This window comes from Ceratotherium simum, chromosome 2, assembly GCF_057802395.1.
Source record: "Ceratotherium simum simum isolate JZ-2026a chromosome 2, ASM5780239v1, whole genome shotgun sequence".
Classification (NCBI taxonomy): domain Eukaryota; kingdom Metazoa; phylum Chordata; class Mammalia; order Perissodactyla; family Rhinocerotidae; genus Ceratotherium; species Ceratotherium simum.
Genome location: NC_141901.1, coordinates 45,493,310 through 45,509,764, shown reverse-complemented (window position 1 = coordinate 45,509,764; position 16,455 = coordinate 45,493,310). Strand labels below are relative to the sequence as shown.

The window sequence follows — 16,455 nt, the reverse complement described above, 5'->3', positions numbered from 1 at the left end:
GGATGACATTTGACGGCAGTATGGGAACACTCAAAGTAAAAAAAGAGGGTGGAGAAACACTTGTCAGGCAGAAGGAGCCTCACGTGAAAAGACTCAGAACCCTAAGAAACTCCATGTACTAGATCCTTGGTTATCAAACTTAGTTGATTAGAAATTCTTAGGGAACTTTATAAAAATACAGGTTTCCTTAGCTCTTTTTCACCCCAGTTGAATCAGCATCTCTGGGCTGGGGCCTGGAAACCTGTATTTTTGAAAAGCTCCCTAAGGAGAGACTGCAAATAAAGCTGATCTGGGAACCTGTGTGGAGCAGCAAGACATGAAGCTGTTCAGGCTGCTGCAGCCCTGAGGAGACTTGTAAGTCAGGCGACGTGTTGGGGTTCATGAAGACGAAAGGGAACCTCTGATTTCAAGCAGGGCAATAATATGGTTAGATTTGGGATTTGGAAAGATTTAACTGTGGTAGCCATGTGGGAACTGGACTGGAGGGGAGAGGGAGACCAGCTGGATCTCTGGCTGTGGTAATCCAGGCAAGACTTGAGAGGCCTGATCAAAGGCAGAGGCCGTGTGAGTGGAGATGAGCTGATGAGACAAATGATAATGGATGTGGAGAATAAAGGTGAGTGAATTCCGAATTCCTGAGTGAAAGGTGCTCCCATTTACAGAAGAGCAAATACATGGACAAGAGCAGATTGAAGCGGGGAAAGTAAGGAGAGAAGAGGACCTGAACTTCTTACATATTTATTCCTCGTCTTTCAGTCTTTTTTCTTGCTTATGTCTGAATTTTTCAGGGCAAGGCATAAATCTTTTCAGGGTGTGAGATGACATATCCGGGAACAACACTGTAAAATTTATCAGTGCTTAAGCCACATTCTATAGAAGAATGGCCATGAAAAATGGGGGGACTGCAGGAATATCTAGGTTTAAGACACATATCATTAGCACCCTCTGATGGGCCAGACTGAGAATACCGGAAATTAACCAGGTTCTAGCCTCTCCTTGCCTCCTTTACAAATTTGTACTCTTAGGGCTGGGCTCAGGTGTAGCCTGGGGTGAGTAGCTAAGTGATCAGAACAATTGTGTTAAAGATAATTTTCAAAAAAGTAAAATCATAACTCACGCAAATGAGGGAACTAGTAAGATGTTAAACTGATTCAAAAGAGAATCTGAAGACCAACACATACATGGGCAATTAGGAATGTAGAAATATATATATATAAAATATATATTTTATATATATTATAAATGATATATATAAAAGACATTTCAAAGTCTTTTATAATTTTTCCTCTGAGAACAGAAAAGCCTCTCTTCTTATAAATATCTCACCTTTGCCTTCCATTGCATTGAAATTCCTGGTTAAAGTGCAAATATATTACCCAGAAGATACCAAATCAACATTATCAGTTGCCACTTTAAACTTGGATTAAGTAATCAGATCAAATTTAGTTGACAGCTACACTGTGAAATACTGGCTCAGGGAAGGCCCTAAAGAAAATCACAGAAAGATGGGCTGGCCCCGTGGCTTAGTGGTTAAGTGCGCGTGCTCCGCTACTGGCGACCCGTGTTTGGATCCCGGGCGCGCACCGATGCACCGCTTCTCCGGCCATGCTGAGGCCGCATCCCACATACAGCAACTAGAAGGATGTGCAACTATGACATACAACCATCTACTGGGGCTTTGAGGAGAAAAAAAAGGAGGAGGATTGGCAATAGATGTTAGCTCAGAGCTGGTCTTCCTCAGCAAGAAAACAAAGAGGAGGATTAGTATGGATGTTAGCTCAGGGCTGATCTTCCTCACACACACAAAAAAAATCACAGAAAGAAAGGAAGAGAATTTACTTAGCACCTATTATGTGTCAACCACTGATAGCAGCTTACTCCTTGTAATATTTGTATTTAAAAAGTATTCAGCCAAAAGGGGGCAATTTTAACCCAAAAGAATGGATCACTAATGAAATTTAATGTGCCACCTTTCAACCTTAAAATCCTGTCAGTGGGGGTGGGGTGGGGAAAGAGGTGGAGGCTGGAGTAGGGGAAGGAGAGGGCAAGCTTAAGAAGAGTATCACAGTTGGATTTCTTGGGCAGCCAACCAGGTAGCATGATTCTCTCTTCAAACCTCTACTTTCTCTCCCTCCCCTGCTCATTCCCTCTCCTTTCCTCTTTTCTTCCTCCCTTCTCCCTTTTCTTTTTTCTTCTTTTTAGATTGTTTAGACCTCTCCTTCCCAACTTCTTTTCATTTTCATTTCAGGCTTCTAAGATGAGCTTTTCCTCCATCTAAGCTTTTTCCATTTATCTGAAAAACTCTGTTAAGTTATAAGACTGGTCAGAAAGCAGGAGATCAGTTACCCGTGGAGGGTAGTGCCTAGGAGCACAAGGTGGGGTTTCTGAAGTGTTAGTAATGTTCTGTTTCTTAATCTTGGTGCTGGTTACATGGGTGTGTTCAGTTTGTGAAAACTGAGCTGCACAGTTATGATATGTGCACTTTATGTATATTTCAATAAAAGGCTTCAGCGAAAACGAAAAGAATACAAAATAAATAAAAACCTCCTCTGTTTAAGTTTCAGCTGCCTCAGGGAAGTGTGCAGATAATAAAAGAGGGTATAAAGGAGTGCAGGAAACGATCTTTATATATTTGCCCAGAATCACCAACCACTGCTAATTTTCCAAGGTCTAATGATTCCATTTTTGGCTTATTGACATAGGGCAGTGGCAGTAGGAATGGAAGGGCACAGAAGAATGAGGCATATTAAGAACTTAGACTGACAGAACTTGGTAACCAGTTGAATGTATGGCCCAACTGGATATAGGAAAGGGATAAAAGAAGGCAGTTAAGTTCAAGGTAGGTCATGTGGGGAAAGAAAATGGAAACTATTGGTCGAGTCAGGTTTGGGCAATTATGGTGAAAATATATTATGAATGTGTTTAAGAGATTAGTTTAAACATCTAAAAGAGGAAAAAGTTCTTTTGGAAATCACTTTGTGATACAAGCTAACATATTTCTAACTCCAAGCTCTGCTTAAGAGTAGTATATAAAAACTATGATCGCTAAGGGAATGATTTAAATTACACTTTTACCCTTGACATAGCTAAATTGCTGAGCATTAGAAAGGGTGGAACTTAGAGTAAAGCCAATAAAAAAAGAGTGAGGTTTCACTAAAACTAGCCCAACATCTGGGGTATAAGATGTGCTCAGTAATCTATTTGTGACTGGGCGGGAGGAGGTGATAATTTAGACAGAGTGATTAGGGAGGACCTGAGATATTTGAGCAGAGATCTGCATGAGGTGGGGGAACGAGCGAAGCAGCTATCTGGAGGAAAACTGGTCCAGACAGAGGCAACAGCAAATGTAAAGCTTCCAAAGGAGGGACATGTTTTTAGTGTACTTGAGAAACAGTAAGAAGGTCAGTGTAGCTAGAACCAGAGTAAAAGAGGAGGTATAGGCAAGGATCAGATCGCTTTTGGCTTTTTAGGCCATGGTAAACACTTTGGATTTTATTTTTTGCATGATGGGCAGCCATTAGATGGTATTGAGCAGGGGTGTAACATGAGTTGATTTATGTATTAAACTAATCACTCTGGCTGCTCTGTGGGGGCCACGAGTGGAAGCAGCAGGAAATCAATTAGGCTTTTATAACAGTTCAAGGAAGAGATGATAGTGGTTTGGACTAGGTGGTAGTTACAGAGAAGGTTGAAAATGGCTGGATGTGGAATCTATTTTGAAGGTACAACCAACAGAATTTGTGGTTGTGAGAATCAATGATAACTTCAAAGTTTTTGGCATGAGCGAATGATGGCACCATTTACTAATATGGGGACATCTGAAGTAGGAGGTTTAGGAAAGGAAACATGGGTTTTGTTTTGGACACATTATATTCTATATAGATGTCATTTAAAATAGTTACCAAGTTCATCAACTGGTAGATAAATAAAATGTGGTATATCCATACAGTGGAATATTATTTGGCAATAAAAATAAATGAAGCACTGATACATACTACAACATGGATGGACCTTGAAAACATTATGCCAAGTGAAAGAAGCAGTCACAAGAGAGATATATTGTATGATTCCATTTATATGAATAATCCAGAATAGGCAAATCTATAGAGACAGAAAGTACATTAGTGTTTTCCTAGGGCTGGGGGAAATGGGGAATGACTGCTAATGGGTATGGGATTTTTTTCTGGGGTGATGAAATGTTCTAAAATTGTGGTGATAGCAAAAAGCTGTGAATATATTAAAAAACCATTGAATTATTCACTTAGGTATATTATATGGTATGTGAATTATATCTCAATAAAGCTATTATAAAAATATATAGTTATTAGAGGCCAGCCTGGTGGCGTAGTGGTTAAGTTTGGGGGCTCTGCTTCGGCGGCCGGGGGTTCACAATTTCGGATCCCAGGCACAGACCTACACACTGCTCATCAAGCCATGCTGTGGTGGCATCCCATATACAAAGTAGAAGAAGATTGGCACAGATGTTAGCTCAGGGACCATCTTCCTCAAGCAAAAAAAAAAAAGAGAAAGATTGGTAACAGATGTTGGCTCAGGGTCAATCTTACACACACATACTATATATATATATATATATATATATATACACTATATATGTGTGTATATATATACACACACACTATATATATATATATATATACTTTATATATATAGTTATCAAAATATTATGAAGCTGTTTTTTTTTTTTTGTGAGGAAGACCAGCTCTGAGCTAACATCTATTGCCAATCCTCCTCCTTTTTTTTTCCGCAAAGCCCCAGTAGATAGTTATATGTCATCGTTGCACATCCTTCTAGTTGCTGTATGTGGGACGCGGCCTCAGCATGGCCGGACAATCGGTGCGTCGGTGCGCACCTGGGATCCAAACCCGGGCTGCCAGTAGCAGAGCGTGCATACTTAACCGCTAAGCCACGGGGCCGGCCCTATGAAGCTGTTTTAATAAAGGATTTTAACCTACTAAAAATAAAAGGAAAATTCAGTGGTCAAGGGTGCTAATGTCTCTCTGGTAACCACAAGAAACCTGGCTATTCAGACTGTCTATGTCAACACACCACTACCAACCTAGAACAGTGTTTGCTAATAGCAAGCAAAGTATTCCTCAGTGATAATAGCTTCTTGAGTGCTGGGGTCCCATAAAGCGATCATTCTTAACTTTTTTGTGTGTTTGTCAAGGATTGGATTATGTTTAACTTTAGTATATATTACCACCAGTTTTCCAAAGTAAGGAAATCTTATCTTTGAGAATCTGATGCAAGCTGTTTCTTCTCTCTCCAAAATGCACATATGCATACATGCAGAAATATTATACATATTTTCAGGGTGCACAGAGACCCTCTGAAGCCTACCCAAGAAGTCCAGTTTCTATAAATTAAAGCATTGTCACAGGAATTAATAGTGGCCATTTATTCAGATTTGTGCTCAGCACAATCATGTGCCCCTAAATTTATGACTTGCAATTTAAAAAATCTGTTGTATGGCTAGTGGGAGTATAAGTTGGTACAACCATACTTTGGAAAACTGGTGGCTTTATATACTATAGCTGAACATACTCCAAACTCTATGACCCAGCAATTCCATTCCCTGGTATATATATCCGACTGAAATGCATTCTGATGTTCACTAAAACATGTTCATAGCAGCTCTATTTATCATTGCCCCAAACTAGAACAACCCAAACGTTCAAAGTAAAATAAGCAATGGTCACAAAAAATACATATTGTATGATTTCATTTATATAATGTTCAAAAGCAAAACCAATCTATCGTATTAAATGTCAGGATTGTGGTTACCTGTAAGGGGGGTGATGATGACTAGGAGAAGGTATGAAGGGGGCTTTTGAGGAGCTGGTGACGTTCTGTTTCTTGATCTTGGTGCTGGTTACATGGCAATGCTCACTATTCATTATTGAGTTGTATGTTTTTATTTATTTTGATTTATGCAGTTTTCCTTAGTAATGTTATGAATCCATAAAAAGTTTAAAAAGAGAAGATATCTAATGTGAAGAGTAAGATGGAGCAGAGAAGTGAAAGACTGAATTAAAAGAAGTCATCTAATTTTTAAAACATGTGTTACCTTGAGCATTTTAAAATAAATAGTATTTATTCAGTCTTTTAAGTGTTCATAATGTTCTTAAGAATCCAATTAGCTATTCTGTTGTCTTCTCTAGTCTTACCCTCTTTGATCATAACCTTCTCTTCCTCCCTGCTCCCAGACAGAAAGAAATCTAATTTAGTTTAATATAAATTAGTTTAACCTAAGTTATCTAAGACATTTTTGGCCTCTACCTGGGACTTCAAGAAAAGCTGAGGTGACAGAGCTAGAGGGGGGAAAAAGTGTTGTTTTTATTATAATTAAGACTAGCCCACAAATCTTTTGAGGTATTATGTCTTTAAATGTCCAGAAATCTTTGGAGAAGTACTCATCTTTTTTTTTTTTTTTGTGAGGAAGATCAGCCCTGAGCTAACATCCATGCTAATCCTCCTCTTTTTGCTGAGGAAGACTGGCCCTGAGCTAACATCTATTGCCAATCCTCCTACTTTTTTCCCCCTTTTTCTCCCCAAAGCCCCAGTAGATAATTGTATGTCATAGTTGCACATCCTTCTAGTTGCTGTATGTGGGACGCCGCCTCAGCGTGGCCAGACAAGTGGGTGCGTCATGCGCGCTCAGGATCCGAACCTGGGCTGCCAGTAGCGGAGCACGCGCACTTAACAGCTAAGCCATGGGGCCGGCCCTTGAGAAGTAGCCATCTTTAGATCAGGAAGTGGGGTGGTGTGTGTGTGGAATTTCAACATCTCTGATGTGCAAGAAAAACTTTGGCTTTGAATTTTTTCCCATCAAATCAGGAAAATGATGTACATCTACTGGGCTTACTTATGTGGCAGAAACATGTGGACTTGGTCAAGAAGCCCTTCTGAAGGGGTAGAAGCCCCTAGATTCCTAGCTGAATTTCTAAAGTAAGTTCAGATAAAATATGCTATTATACTTAGGGAGGTTCAATTAGGTTGAGAAAAACAAAGTGGTGCACAGATTACTGATATCCAGGCAAAAAAATACTACACAAAAACATGTTGATTTGAAGAGCTCTTAGGGAGTATTTAATCCCCCCAACCCTGCACCATGTGAATCTACTTTTTCACAATCTGGAATGTAAAGAAAAACTAACGGTAGTGAGTTGGACTGCTAGAAAAAGGAGATTTCTGCCAGGAAGTGACCCACGCTTTGTCTGACTTGCATTCAATGAGAATTTTACTGCTTTCTGGGAGAGATGGCTCCTTTTCTCATTTATTAATAAGAAGTCATATTTAGTCTGTCTTTTTCCAAATTACATAAACATCTGGAACTCACTAAGGAGAAAAGGAGGACAGACTAAGGCCTTGAGAAGAATTGGGGACACAGGAACAAAGATCCATGCACACATGTAATAGATAACAGGAAAATAGAAAATATCAGTTCCACCTTATTTCAGCATTAGAGCAATTATTTTTATTCTTTAGGGAGTAAACACATTTTTAGAAATTATATGAATATATATCTATGGGTATTTTAGCTGTGTGGAAAAGAACAAATTTTTTTATCTTTGAATTAGAATCTTTATAGTTTTGTTAAAATTTGATGTCAGAAAACATGTATGCAAGAAGAGAGTAGAGTGAAAGATTTCAAGTGTTGTTAAAAAAAAAAACAAAACTCATGAACCCAGCATTCTGTATGCAGTGAAATTATCCTTCAAAAGTGAAGGCTGAAGACTTTCTCAGATGAAAACTGAGGGAATTTACTCTGTAAAGTCTGTAAGAAATGTTGAAAGAAGTTATTAAGAAGGAAAATGATATGTCAAAAACTCAGTTTTATATAAGGATAAGCATCAGAGAAGGAATAAATGAAGGTAAAAAAATTAATTAGCTAGGTTCAAAAGCCTGTCTTTAGTCTATAACTTGAATATATTCTTTTAGAATGGTGTCTTTTGGAAATCTAGAGATATGTGAAAAGCAGACACATTCATGAAATTCAAGCACACAACAAATTATTTTGTACATATTGTTTCCCCTACCTGGAATAGCCTCGGCTCTTTCTTCTCAACCTGAAAAGATTGTTCAAGACTGAGTTTTAAATGGAGGCCGGATAGAGTAGTGGTTAAAAGAATGTGTTTGAACTCAAACTCTGCACTGTGTACTTAGGCAAGCCTCATTACCTCTGGGTTTTCTTTAAAATAACCTTTTAGGGTTTTTTTAGTGTCGTGAGGAATAAATGAGATAATATATAAGGTAGTTAGCATAGTACCACACAATAACAGTGCTCAAGACATGAAAGCTACTACAAATAATAGATATAACTCCTCTAAGTCTTTCCTAATGTTCCCAGGAGGAATGTTACTTCTTTCTTTGTGCTTCCAAATGCTAAGTTTATACTTCTATTTGAGCATTTGTCACAAAGTATCTCATTTGCCCACTTAAATGTGAGTTCTTGGGAGCTGAAACTGTGTCCTATACAACTTTTTATTGTCAGCACCTTGCAAATGCCAGTTAACTTCTAAGTACTCAATATTTTTTGGATGAATGAATTATAGGTAATAAAGCAGTGTTCCCAAATTTTAATGTGCAAGCTTTTAGAGACTATTAAAAATGCAGGTTCTGGGCCGGCCCCATGGCGTAGCGGTTAGGTGCACGGGCTCCGCTACTGGTGGCCCGGGTTTGGATCCTGGGCGCGCACCAATGCACCGTTTGTCAAGCCATGCTGTGGCAGCATCCCATATAAAGTGGAGGAAGATGGGCACAGATGTTAGCCTGGGGCCAGTCTTCCTCAGCAAAAAGAGGAGGATTAGTGTGGATGTTAGCTCAGGGCTGATCTTCACAAAAAAAAAAAATTAAAAAAAAATGCAGCTTCCTAAGGCCCCAACCCCAGAGACTGATTTACTAGGTACCTGCATTTTAGCAAGTTAACCCTCCCCACTTCCAGAGATTATTTTGGTGCAGTGGTCTTTGCACCAGACTTTGAGAAACACTGTATAAAGGATGACTTATGGGAACAATGCTTTGTCTGAAAGAAAAACAACAGTGAAGTATAAACAATCCTAGTAAAGACATTTCTTATTTTTACTTGCCTTGCACTGTTCTGTATTTATCACAGTTTCTGTTGAACAGCTTTTTGAGTATTTGGGGAGTTTATCTTGCCATCTTCACCCTCCTGGTTTTCTGTACCCACCTGTCTCACTGCAGTTCCTTCTGTGTTCTGTGACTTTTAGAAAAGAGGGGAAGGGGTCTTGGATTTTATTTGTTTGTTTGTTTCTCCTTAGCATTAGGACTTGATATTTTCAATTCTGGAAGAACTAAAAGATAAACTGTGGGGTTTTTTGTTGTAAAAAAAAAAAAAAAGTCTACACCCTTGTGCTGTAGACATTATAAACAAGGGAAGAAAAATAAGACAATTACAAGCACAATTATTTTTCCACATGTCAACTCTTTTATAGTTAGGTATGTTACCTATGTTTGGAACTTAAGACTCTTAGCTCTTAGATAAGTTCAAATGTCACTTGCAAGTTGATATTAATAGGACAGAACATACTCATTCTTTTCATGCTAATAATGGTATAATTGGGTAACATTTTGATTGAGATGGAGACACTATTCAGACTTGACAACATTAGCTGGTATTCAGGTTAGTCTTCATGTGTCCTGCCCGCCCCCCAAGCCTATATGTGTTACAGTTATATATTTGTGTATCCGTAATTTTCTACACAGGATGAAACAGAGGCTGGAATCCTAGTGTAAAGGGGGAGTGTTACTGGCCTTGTGTGGAAAGTTCTTATTTCCAGTTAAAACAACTGAAGTTGTAAAACTGCACAGAGAGACCAGAGAGCCAATAAGCTTTATTATACAGAAATGAGAAGACCACATACATTAAATGAGAAGGTGTTTTGCCGTGAACATTATGCAGATTCAAACTGAAGATATCCTCATCTTATTGAGATACAATATAAAAATAAATACTGACCAAGAGTTGTAAGAAAGAACTCAACTCAACTTCTACCCCTCCAGTCAAGCTGAGACTTTCCACAGGAAAACCTGGTTTCAATTCACACCGAATTGTTCAAATGGGAAAAAAAAAACTAAGTCAGGTAGAGATAACACATGGACTGGTTTTTGTACTTTTGGACAGCCAGACTGAAGCTCGGCTTAGCCTCACATTTAGAATTTGTTTCACGTTAAAATTTGTATCTCTAGTCACCTAAGTGATACCTGAAGTGAAAAAATGAAAAAAATGTTAATTGAGTTGGGGAATTCTGTGGGGCTAGACACATATGGGGGAGGAGATGGAAGTTATAATCATTCATTTGATTACTTCTGATTAGGAAGATCTGATATCAGGTCTTGGTCCTCTGTCTTAGCCTTTTGACAGCCTGTTTCTCTCTAACAGTCAAAAGGCAGGATCCATGAAAAGTATCAGCATAATAAATGCTCAACATTAGCACAATTTGCTGCTTGCTTTATATTCCCAAATACTGGACTGGACTTTATATCAGCAGCATGCTTTTGACACCCAATTGCCCCTCTAAAAAGGATTTTTCTTAATAAGCTTCTCTTTGCACTCACTACTAAATTGAAAAACATTTTAGAGATTTGGCTAGAAACATGGTTGTGTTGAAACAAGACTAATGACTAGGAGGATATCTGTGGATTAAATATAGACAAAACTACTTCCAGAACCCTTAAATATAGACAGAATCTATCAATTTATGTAGGAAATCAAAAAATAGGGAACAAGAAGATCTGGAGTTTAGATATACTGTCTGGAGTCAGGATGCTGCTATTCAGCAACTGAAATTTACAAGTCCCTCAATTCAATCAGGGCAGAGACACTTAAAATAGTCTGGAGGAATCAGAAAATTCTGATGCCACCTCCCTTCCTTACAAATTGTAATGCTGATTGCATGAAGGAAGTGGTTGAGAGATACATTTTGTTCATTTAGACTTTTGTCCTAATGAATGATCAAGTAGGATAATGCTAACAAAGAGGGTAGAATATATTTCTGGTTCTAGGACTGTGAGAACCAGGTAATCAAATTTGGAATAGTCTCATTAGGTAAGAAAAGGAAAGATGAGAAAATCACTAGTGGGACATACAATCCCAGAGATCATCTGCTCCAAAAATTAGTTTTGTTTCCATTGCCCCTTATTCAAAGAGACAACTAGTTATTTCAATAAGCTACATTACTTAGCAGAGTCTGAGAGACAAAGACTGAAAACACGTATTTAAAATAGAAAACAAACTTTAAAAAATGTAATACAGTCATGCACCACATAATGACATTTCGGTCAACGACGGACTGCATATACGACAATGGTCCCATAAGATTAGTACCATATAGTCTAGATGTGTAGTATGTTATACCATCTAGGTTTGTGTAAGCACACTCTATGACGTTCGCACAATGAGGAAATCACCTAATGACGCATTTCTCATAACATGTCCCCGTCGTTAAGCGACCCATGACTGTAAATGGTTTGCTCTACATCTCATTCACATTCTGTGGCTGGAGAACTCCAAATCCCACTTAGATATTCCTGCTTATCCAAAAGCACATTGGATGAAAGTAAACCAAGAAATGAAAGAAAATGTTTATTCAGTGTGTGTGTGTTCACCCAGTTTATTCACCTCTGAAATGGAAGTATAGGGAGAGATAAAGTCTACTTATAATGGTTAAGGTCTGTGGAGAAGCCCTGAAATTGCTCTCTCTAAATCATGAGCCTGATTCAAAAGAAGGAAAAAAAAAATTGATGAAGAACATCTCATCACATAAAACTCAGTGATGATGTCTCTGACAGTCACCAGCTAATAGGGGAAAAAGGAGAAACCCACTTGTTGGCTTTAGGATTTATTGAAGGCTGCTAACACAGCCCAGATCATTTCTGTGGCACTGTGCTTTGTCCCCTCTACTTCAGGGTCCAGTTCTACTAGGTCCTTGGCTCGGTTCATTGCCATATCATACTTGTCATCTGTCAGAGAAGAGAAGACATTCTCTAGCACATCGGAAGAGTGGGCTAGCACCAGGAGTGCTAGAGTTCGCTTGTCCATACGCTGAGGGTCATTTACCCACCGCTCTAGGACACTATCTTGAAGTTTTTTCACTAATCGCTGTTTCTCTGTTGTATTCGTCACTGGATGAGTAGTCATGTCAAACAGGAGGAAATTCTGCTTCTCAGTGGTTAGAATACCCTTCTCTACTAGGTTCTTTGCAATTCGCTCTCTTACATTTCTCAGCTGGTATTGCAATTTGAAGGGGTTCCAGGTCTCACCTATGAGGAAAAGAACTAGAAGACTTGAATAATACTATACACCAACTAGACCCAACGAGACATCTATAGAACATTCTACTCAATAGTAGTAGAAGACACATTCCTCTCAAGTGCACATGCAGCATTCTTCAAGATAGGCCATATGCTAGGCCGTAAAACAAGTCTTAATAAATTTAAAGATTTTATTTATTTATTTATTTTTTATTCCCCCCCCCCAGGCCCCAGTAGATAGTTGTACGTCATAGCTGCACATCCTTCTAGTTGCTGTATGTGGGACTCGGCCTCAGCATGGCCGGAGAAGTGGTGCCTTGGTGCACACCCGGGATCCGAACCTGGGCTGCCAGCAGCGGAGCGTGTGCACTTAACCGCTAAGCCATGGGGCCGGCCCAGTCTTAATAAATTTAAAAGGCCTGAAAAACATACAAGTATGCTATCTAACCACAATGGAATTAAATTAGAAATTAAAAACAAAAAGAAATTTGGGAAATTAAAATGTATGTGGAAATAAAACAACACACTCCTAAATAACTAATGAGTCAAAGAAGAAATCACAAGGGATATTAAGAAAATACTTTGAGTTGAGTGAAAATAAAAAAATACAACATATCAAAACTTATGGGATGTAGCTTAAAGCAGAGCTAAGGGGGAGATTTACAACTCCAAATGCTACATTAGAAAAGGAGATGTCAAATCAATAACCTAACCTTCTACCTTAAAAAACTAGAGAAAGAAGAGCATACTAAACCCGAAAGTAAGCAGAAGAAAGGAAATAATAAAGACTAGAGTGAAAAAGAGAAAATAAAAACAATCAAGAAATTCAATAAAATCAAAATGTGGTTGGTTGAAAAGATCAAAAAAATTGACAAACCTAAACTGACCAAGGGAAAAAAAGAGAAGACTCAAATTATTAAAATTAGGAATGACAGAGGAGACATCACTACCAACCTTAAAAAAATAAAAAGAGTTCTAAGGGGAATACTATGAACAACAGTATGCCAACAAATTAGATAACCTAGAAGAAATGGACAAATTCCTTGAAACACACAGATTACCTTAACTGACTCAAGGAAGAAAGAGAAAATTGGAATAGATGTATAACAAGTAAACAGATTGAATAAGTAACTTTAAAACTTCTTCCCACAAAGAAAAGTGTGGCCAAGGTGGCTTTACTGGTAATTCTACCTAACATTTACAGAAGAATTAATACCAACTCTTCACAAACTCAAAAAAACAGAAGAGGAGGGAACACATCCTTAGTCTGTACAGTAAGTATTACTCCGATACCAAAACCAGACAAAGACAAGAAAACTACAGACCAATATCTCTTGTGAATATAGGTACAAAAATACTCAACAAAATACCAGAAAAACAAATCTAGCAACATATAATAAAAACTATATAATATGATCAGGTGGGACTTATATCAGAAATCCAAGGTTGTTTTAACATCCAAAAATCAATTACATAATACATCATATCAATAGAATAAAAAGCAAAAACAAGTGATCATCTCAATAGACACAACAAAAGTATTTGATAAAATCCAACACCCTGACATGGATAAAAACACTCAACAAACTAGGAATAGATGGGAACTTTCTCAACCTGATAAAGGGTATTTGCGAAAAACCCACAGTTAGTATAACACTTAATGGTGAAAGAGTGAATGCCATCAGGAACAAGACAAGCATGTCCATTCTCATCACTTCTATTCAACACTGTACTGGAGGTTCTAGCCAGGGCAATTAGGCAAGAAAAGGAAAGAAAAGGCATCCAGATTAGATAGGAAGAAGTTAAACTATTTTTATATGACATGATCTTGTATATAGAAAAATCTAAGAAATCCATTTAAAAAGTATTACAGCTAATAAGTTCAGCAAGGTTGCAGGATACAAGATTAATATACAAAAATCAGTTGAATAAGGATAGACATATAGATCAATGAAGAGTCCAGAAATAAACCCATACATTTATGGTCAAATGATTTTTGACAATGGTACCAAGACAATTCATGGGAGAAAGAACAGTCTTTTCAACAAATAGTGCTAGGACAACTGTATATATATCCTCATACAAAAGAATGACATTGGAGCCGTACCTCACACCGTAAATAACAACTAACTCGAAAAGGCTAATACACCTAAATGAAAGAGCTAAAGCTATAAAACTCTTAGAAGAAAATAGGAGTAAATCTTCATGACATTGGGTTGGGCAATCATTTCTTAGATATTACACCTGAATCACAAGCCACAAAAGAAAAAAAGATTAATTGAAATGTATCAAAATTGAAAACTTTTATGTATCAAGACAACCCACAGAATGGAAGAAAATTTTTACAAATCATGTATCTGCAAAAATATTTGTATCTAGAATATATTTAAAAAGTACAACTCAATAGTAAAAAGGCAAACCCAATTAAAAAGTGAGCAAAGGCGGGGGCTTGCCTGGTGACATAGTGGTTAAGTTCACATGCTCCACTTCGGCGGCCTGGGGTTCGCAGGTTTGGATCCTAGGTGCTGACCTACACACTGCTCATCAAGCCATGCTGTGGAGGCGTCCCATATACAAAAAGTAGAGGAAGATTGGCACAGATGTTAGCTCAGGAACCATCTTCCTCAGGTAAAAAGAGGAAGGTTGGCAACAGATATTAGCTCAGAGCCAATCTTCCTCACCAAAAAAAAAAAAAAAGTGGGCAAAGGATTTGAATAGACAGTTCTCCAAAGAAGATATACAAATAGCCAATAAGCACATACAAAGATGCTCAACATCATTAGTCATTAGGGAAATGCAAATAAAAATCACAACGAAATACCACTACGTACTCACTAGGATGGCTAAAATAAAAAGACAAAGAGTAACAAAAAGACAGAGAATGTGGAGGAATTGAAATTCTCACACACTGATGGTAGGAATGTAAAATAGTGTAGCCACTTTGAAAAACAGTCCCTATCCCTGTCCTCAAGAAGTTTAAAATCTAGTATGGGGTGATAGTGGGGATATAAAAATAATATTTGAGAGGCCGGCCCAGTGACGTAGCAGTTAGGTTGGTGCGTTCTGCTTCGGCAGTTCCCTGGTTTGGATCCTGGGCGTGGACCTGCTCACCACTCATCAGGCCATGTTGGGGTGGCGTCCCACAAAGAAGAACTAGAAGGACCTACAACTAGGATATACAACTATGTACTGGGGCTTTGGGGAGAAAAAAAGAAAAAGAGGAAGATTGGCAACAACTGTTAGAGCTCAGGGCCAATTTTCCTCAAAAAAAAAAAATACTTCAAGTGCACTCTACTAACAAACTGGATATAGATGATAAAGGTCTTTAAAATGTTAATCACAGGGCCGGCCCCGTGGCTTGGCGGTTAAGTGCGTGCACTGTGCTGCCGGCGGCCTGGGTTCGGATCCCGGGTGCACACTGACGCATTGCTCCTCTGGCCATGCTGGGGCCGCGTCCCACATACGGCAACTAGAAGGATGTGCAGCTATGACAGACAACTATCTGCTGGGGCTTTGGGGGAAAAATAAATAAATAAAAAATCTTTAAAAAAATAAAAAAATAAAAAAAAATAAAATGTTAATCACTGAGGTATGATGTCAGGGATAATGACAGAATAGGAAACACCAGAAATCCATTTCTCCACCTAGACAACAATCATACTAGTAGAATCTATCTGAAATAACTATTTTGGAACTCTGGAGTCTGTTTGAACACTTGTTGGTTCCAGGGGAAGGCTTAGCTGGCAAATTATGGTTAATATAGGTCAATTTCAGCCTTCAGCACAGTAGTAACTACTTAGCTCCTAGGCCCCAACCCCATGATAGGCACCTATGGGGACAGCAATCTGTAGTTTTGGAGCAGCTTGCTGGAGTCAGGGTGGGCAATAAATATCGAGATCTGTGTTCTGATTATGGATTGCAGCTTCTGATGGCTGCCATGCAGGTACAGGCTGGCTGCCATTGTTCCAATCCCCACCAGCTGAAGCAGCTTCCAGGAGATTTAAAGGAGAAGTGCTTTTTTTTTTTTAAATTCAAAAACAACCACATATACAAGGTATTTTAGAAAGCCAATGTGCTTCCTCAAGAAAAGATATAACCTCAGAAAAGACCTGAGATCTGAAGCTTTCACCTCAGTCTGATCCACAGCACACAGACACAGTA

The 16,455-nt window shown here is 38.4% G+C and overlaps 1 protein-coding gene across 5 annotated transcripts in view; it reads right to left on the bottom strand.

Moving 5' to 3' along the window:
- Positions 1 to 9,855: 9,855 nt before the first annotated feature.
- GOLPH3L (golgi phosphoprotein 3 like) overlaps positions 9,856 to 16,455 on the bottom strand; it is a 47,535-nt gene continuing 40,935 nt past the window's right edge. For 3 of the 5 annotated variants that reach the window (XM_087443799.1, XM_087443786.1, XM_087443782.1), the window contains one exon: positions 9,856 to 12,318. In XM_087443799.1, the coding sequence (XP_087299925.1) occupies positions 11,876 to 12,318 (443 nt within the window). In that variant the 3' untranslated portion in view covers positions 9,856 to 11,875. The remainder of the gene's footprint in view (positions 12,319 to 16,455) is intronic. The other 2 variants (XM_087443803.1, XM_004435968.3) reach the window with 1 other exon arrangement.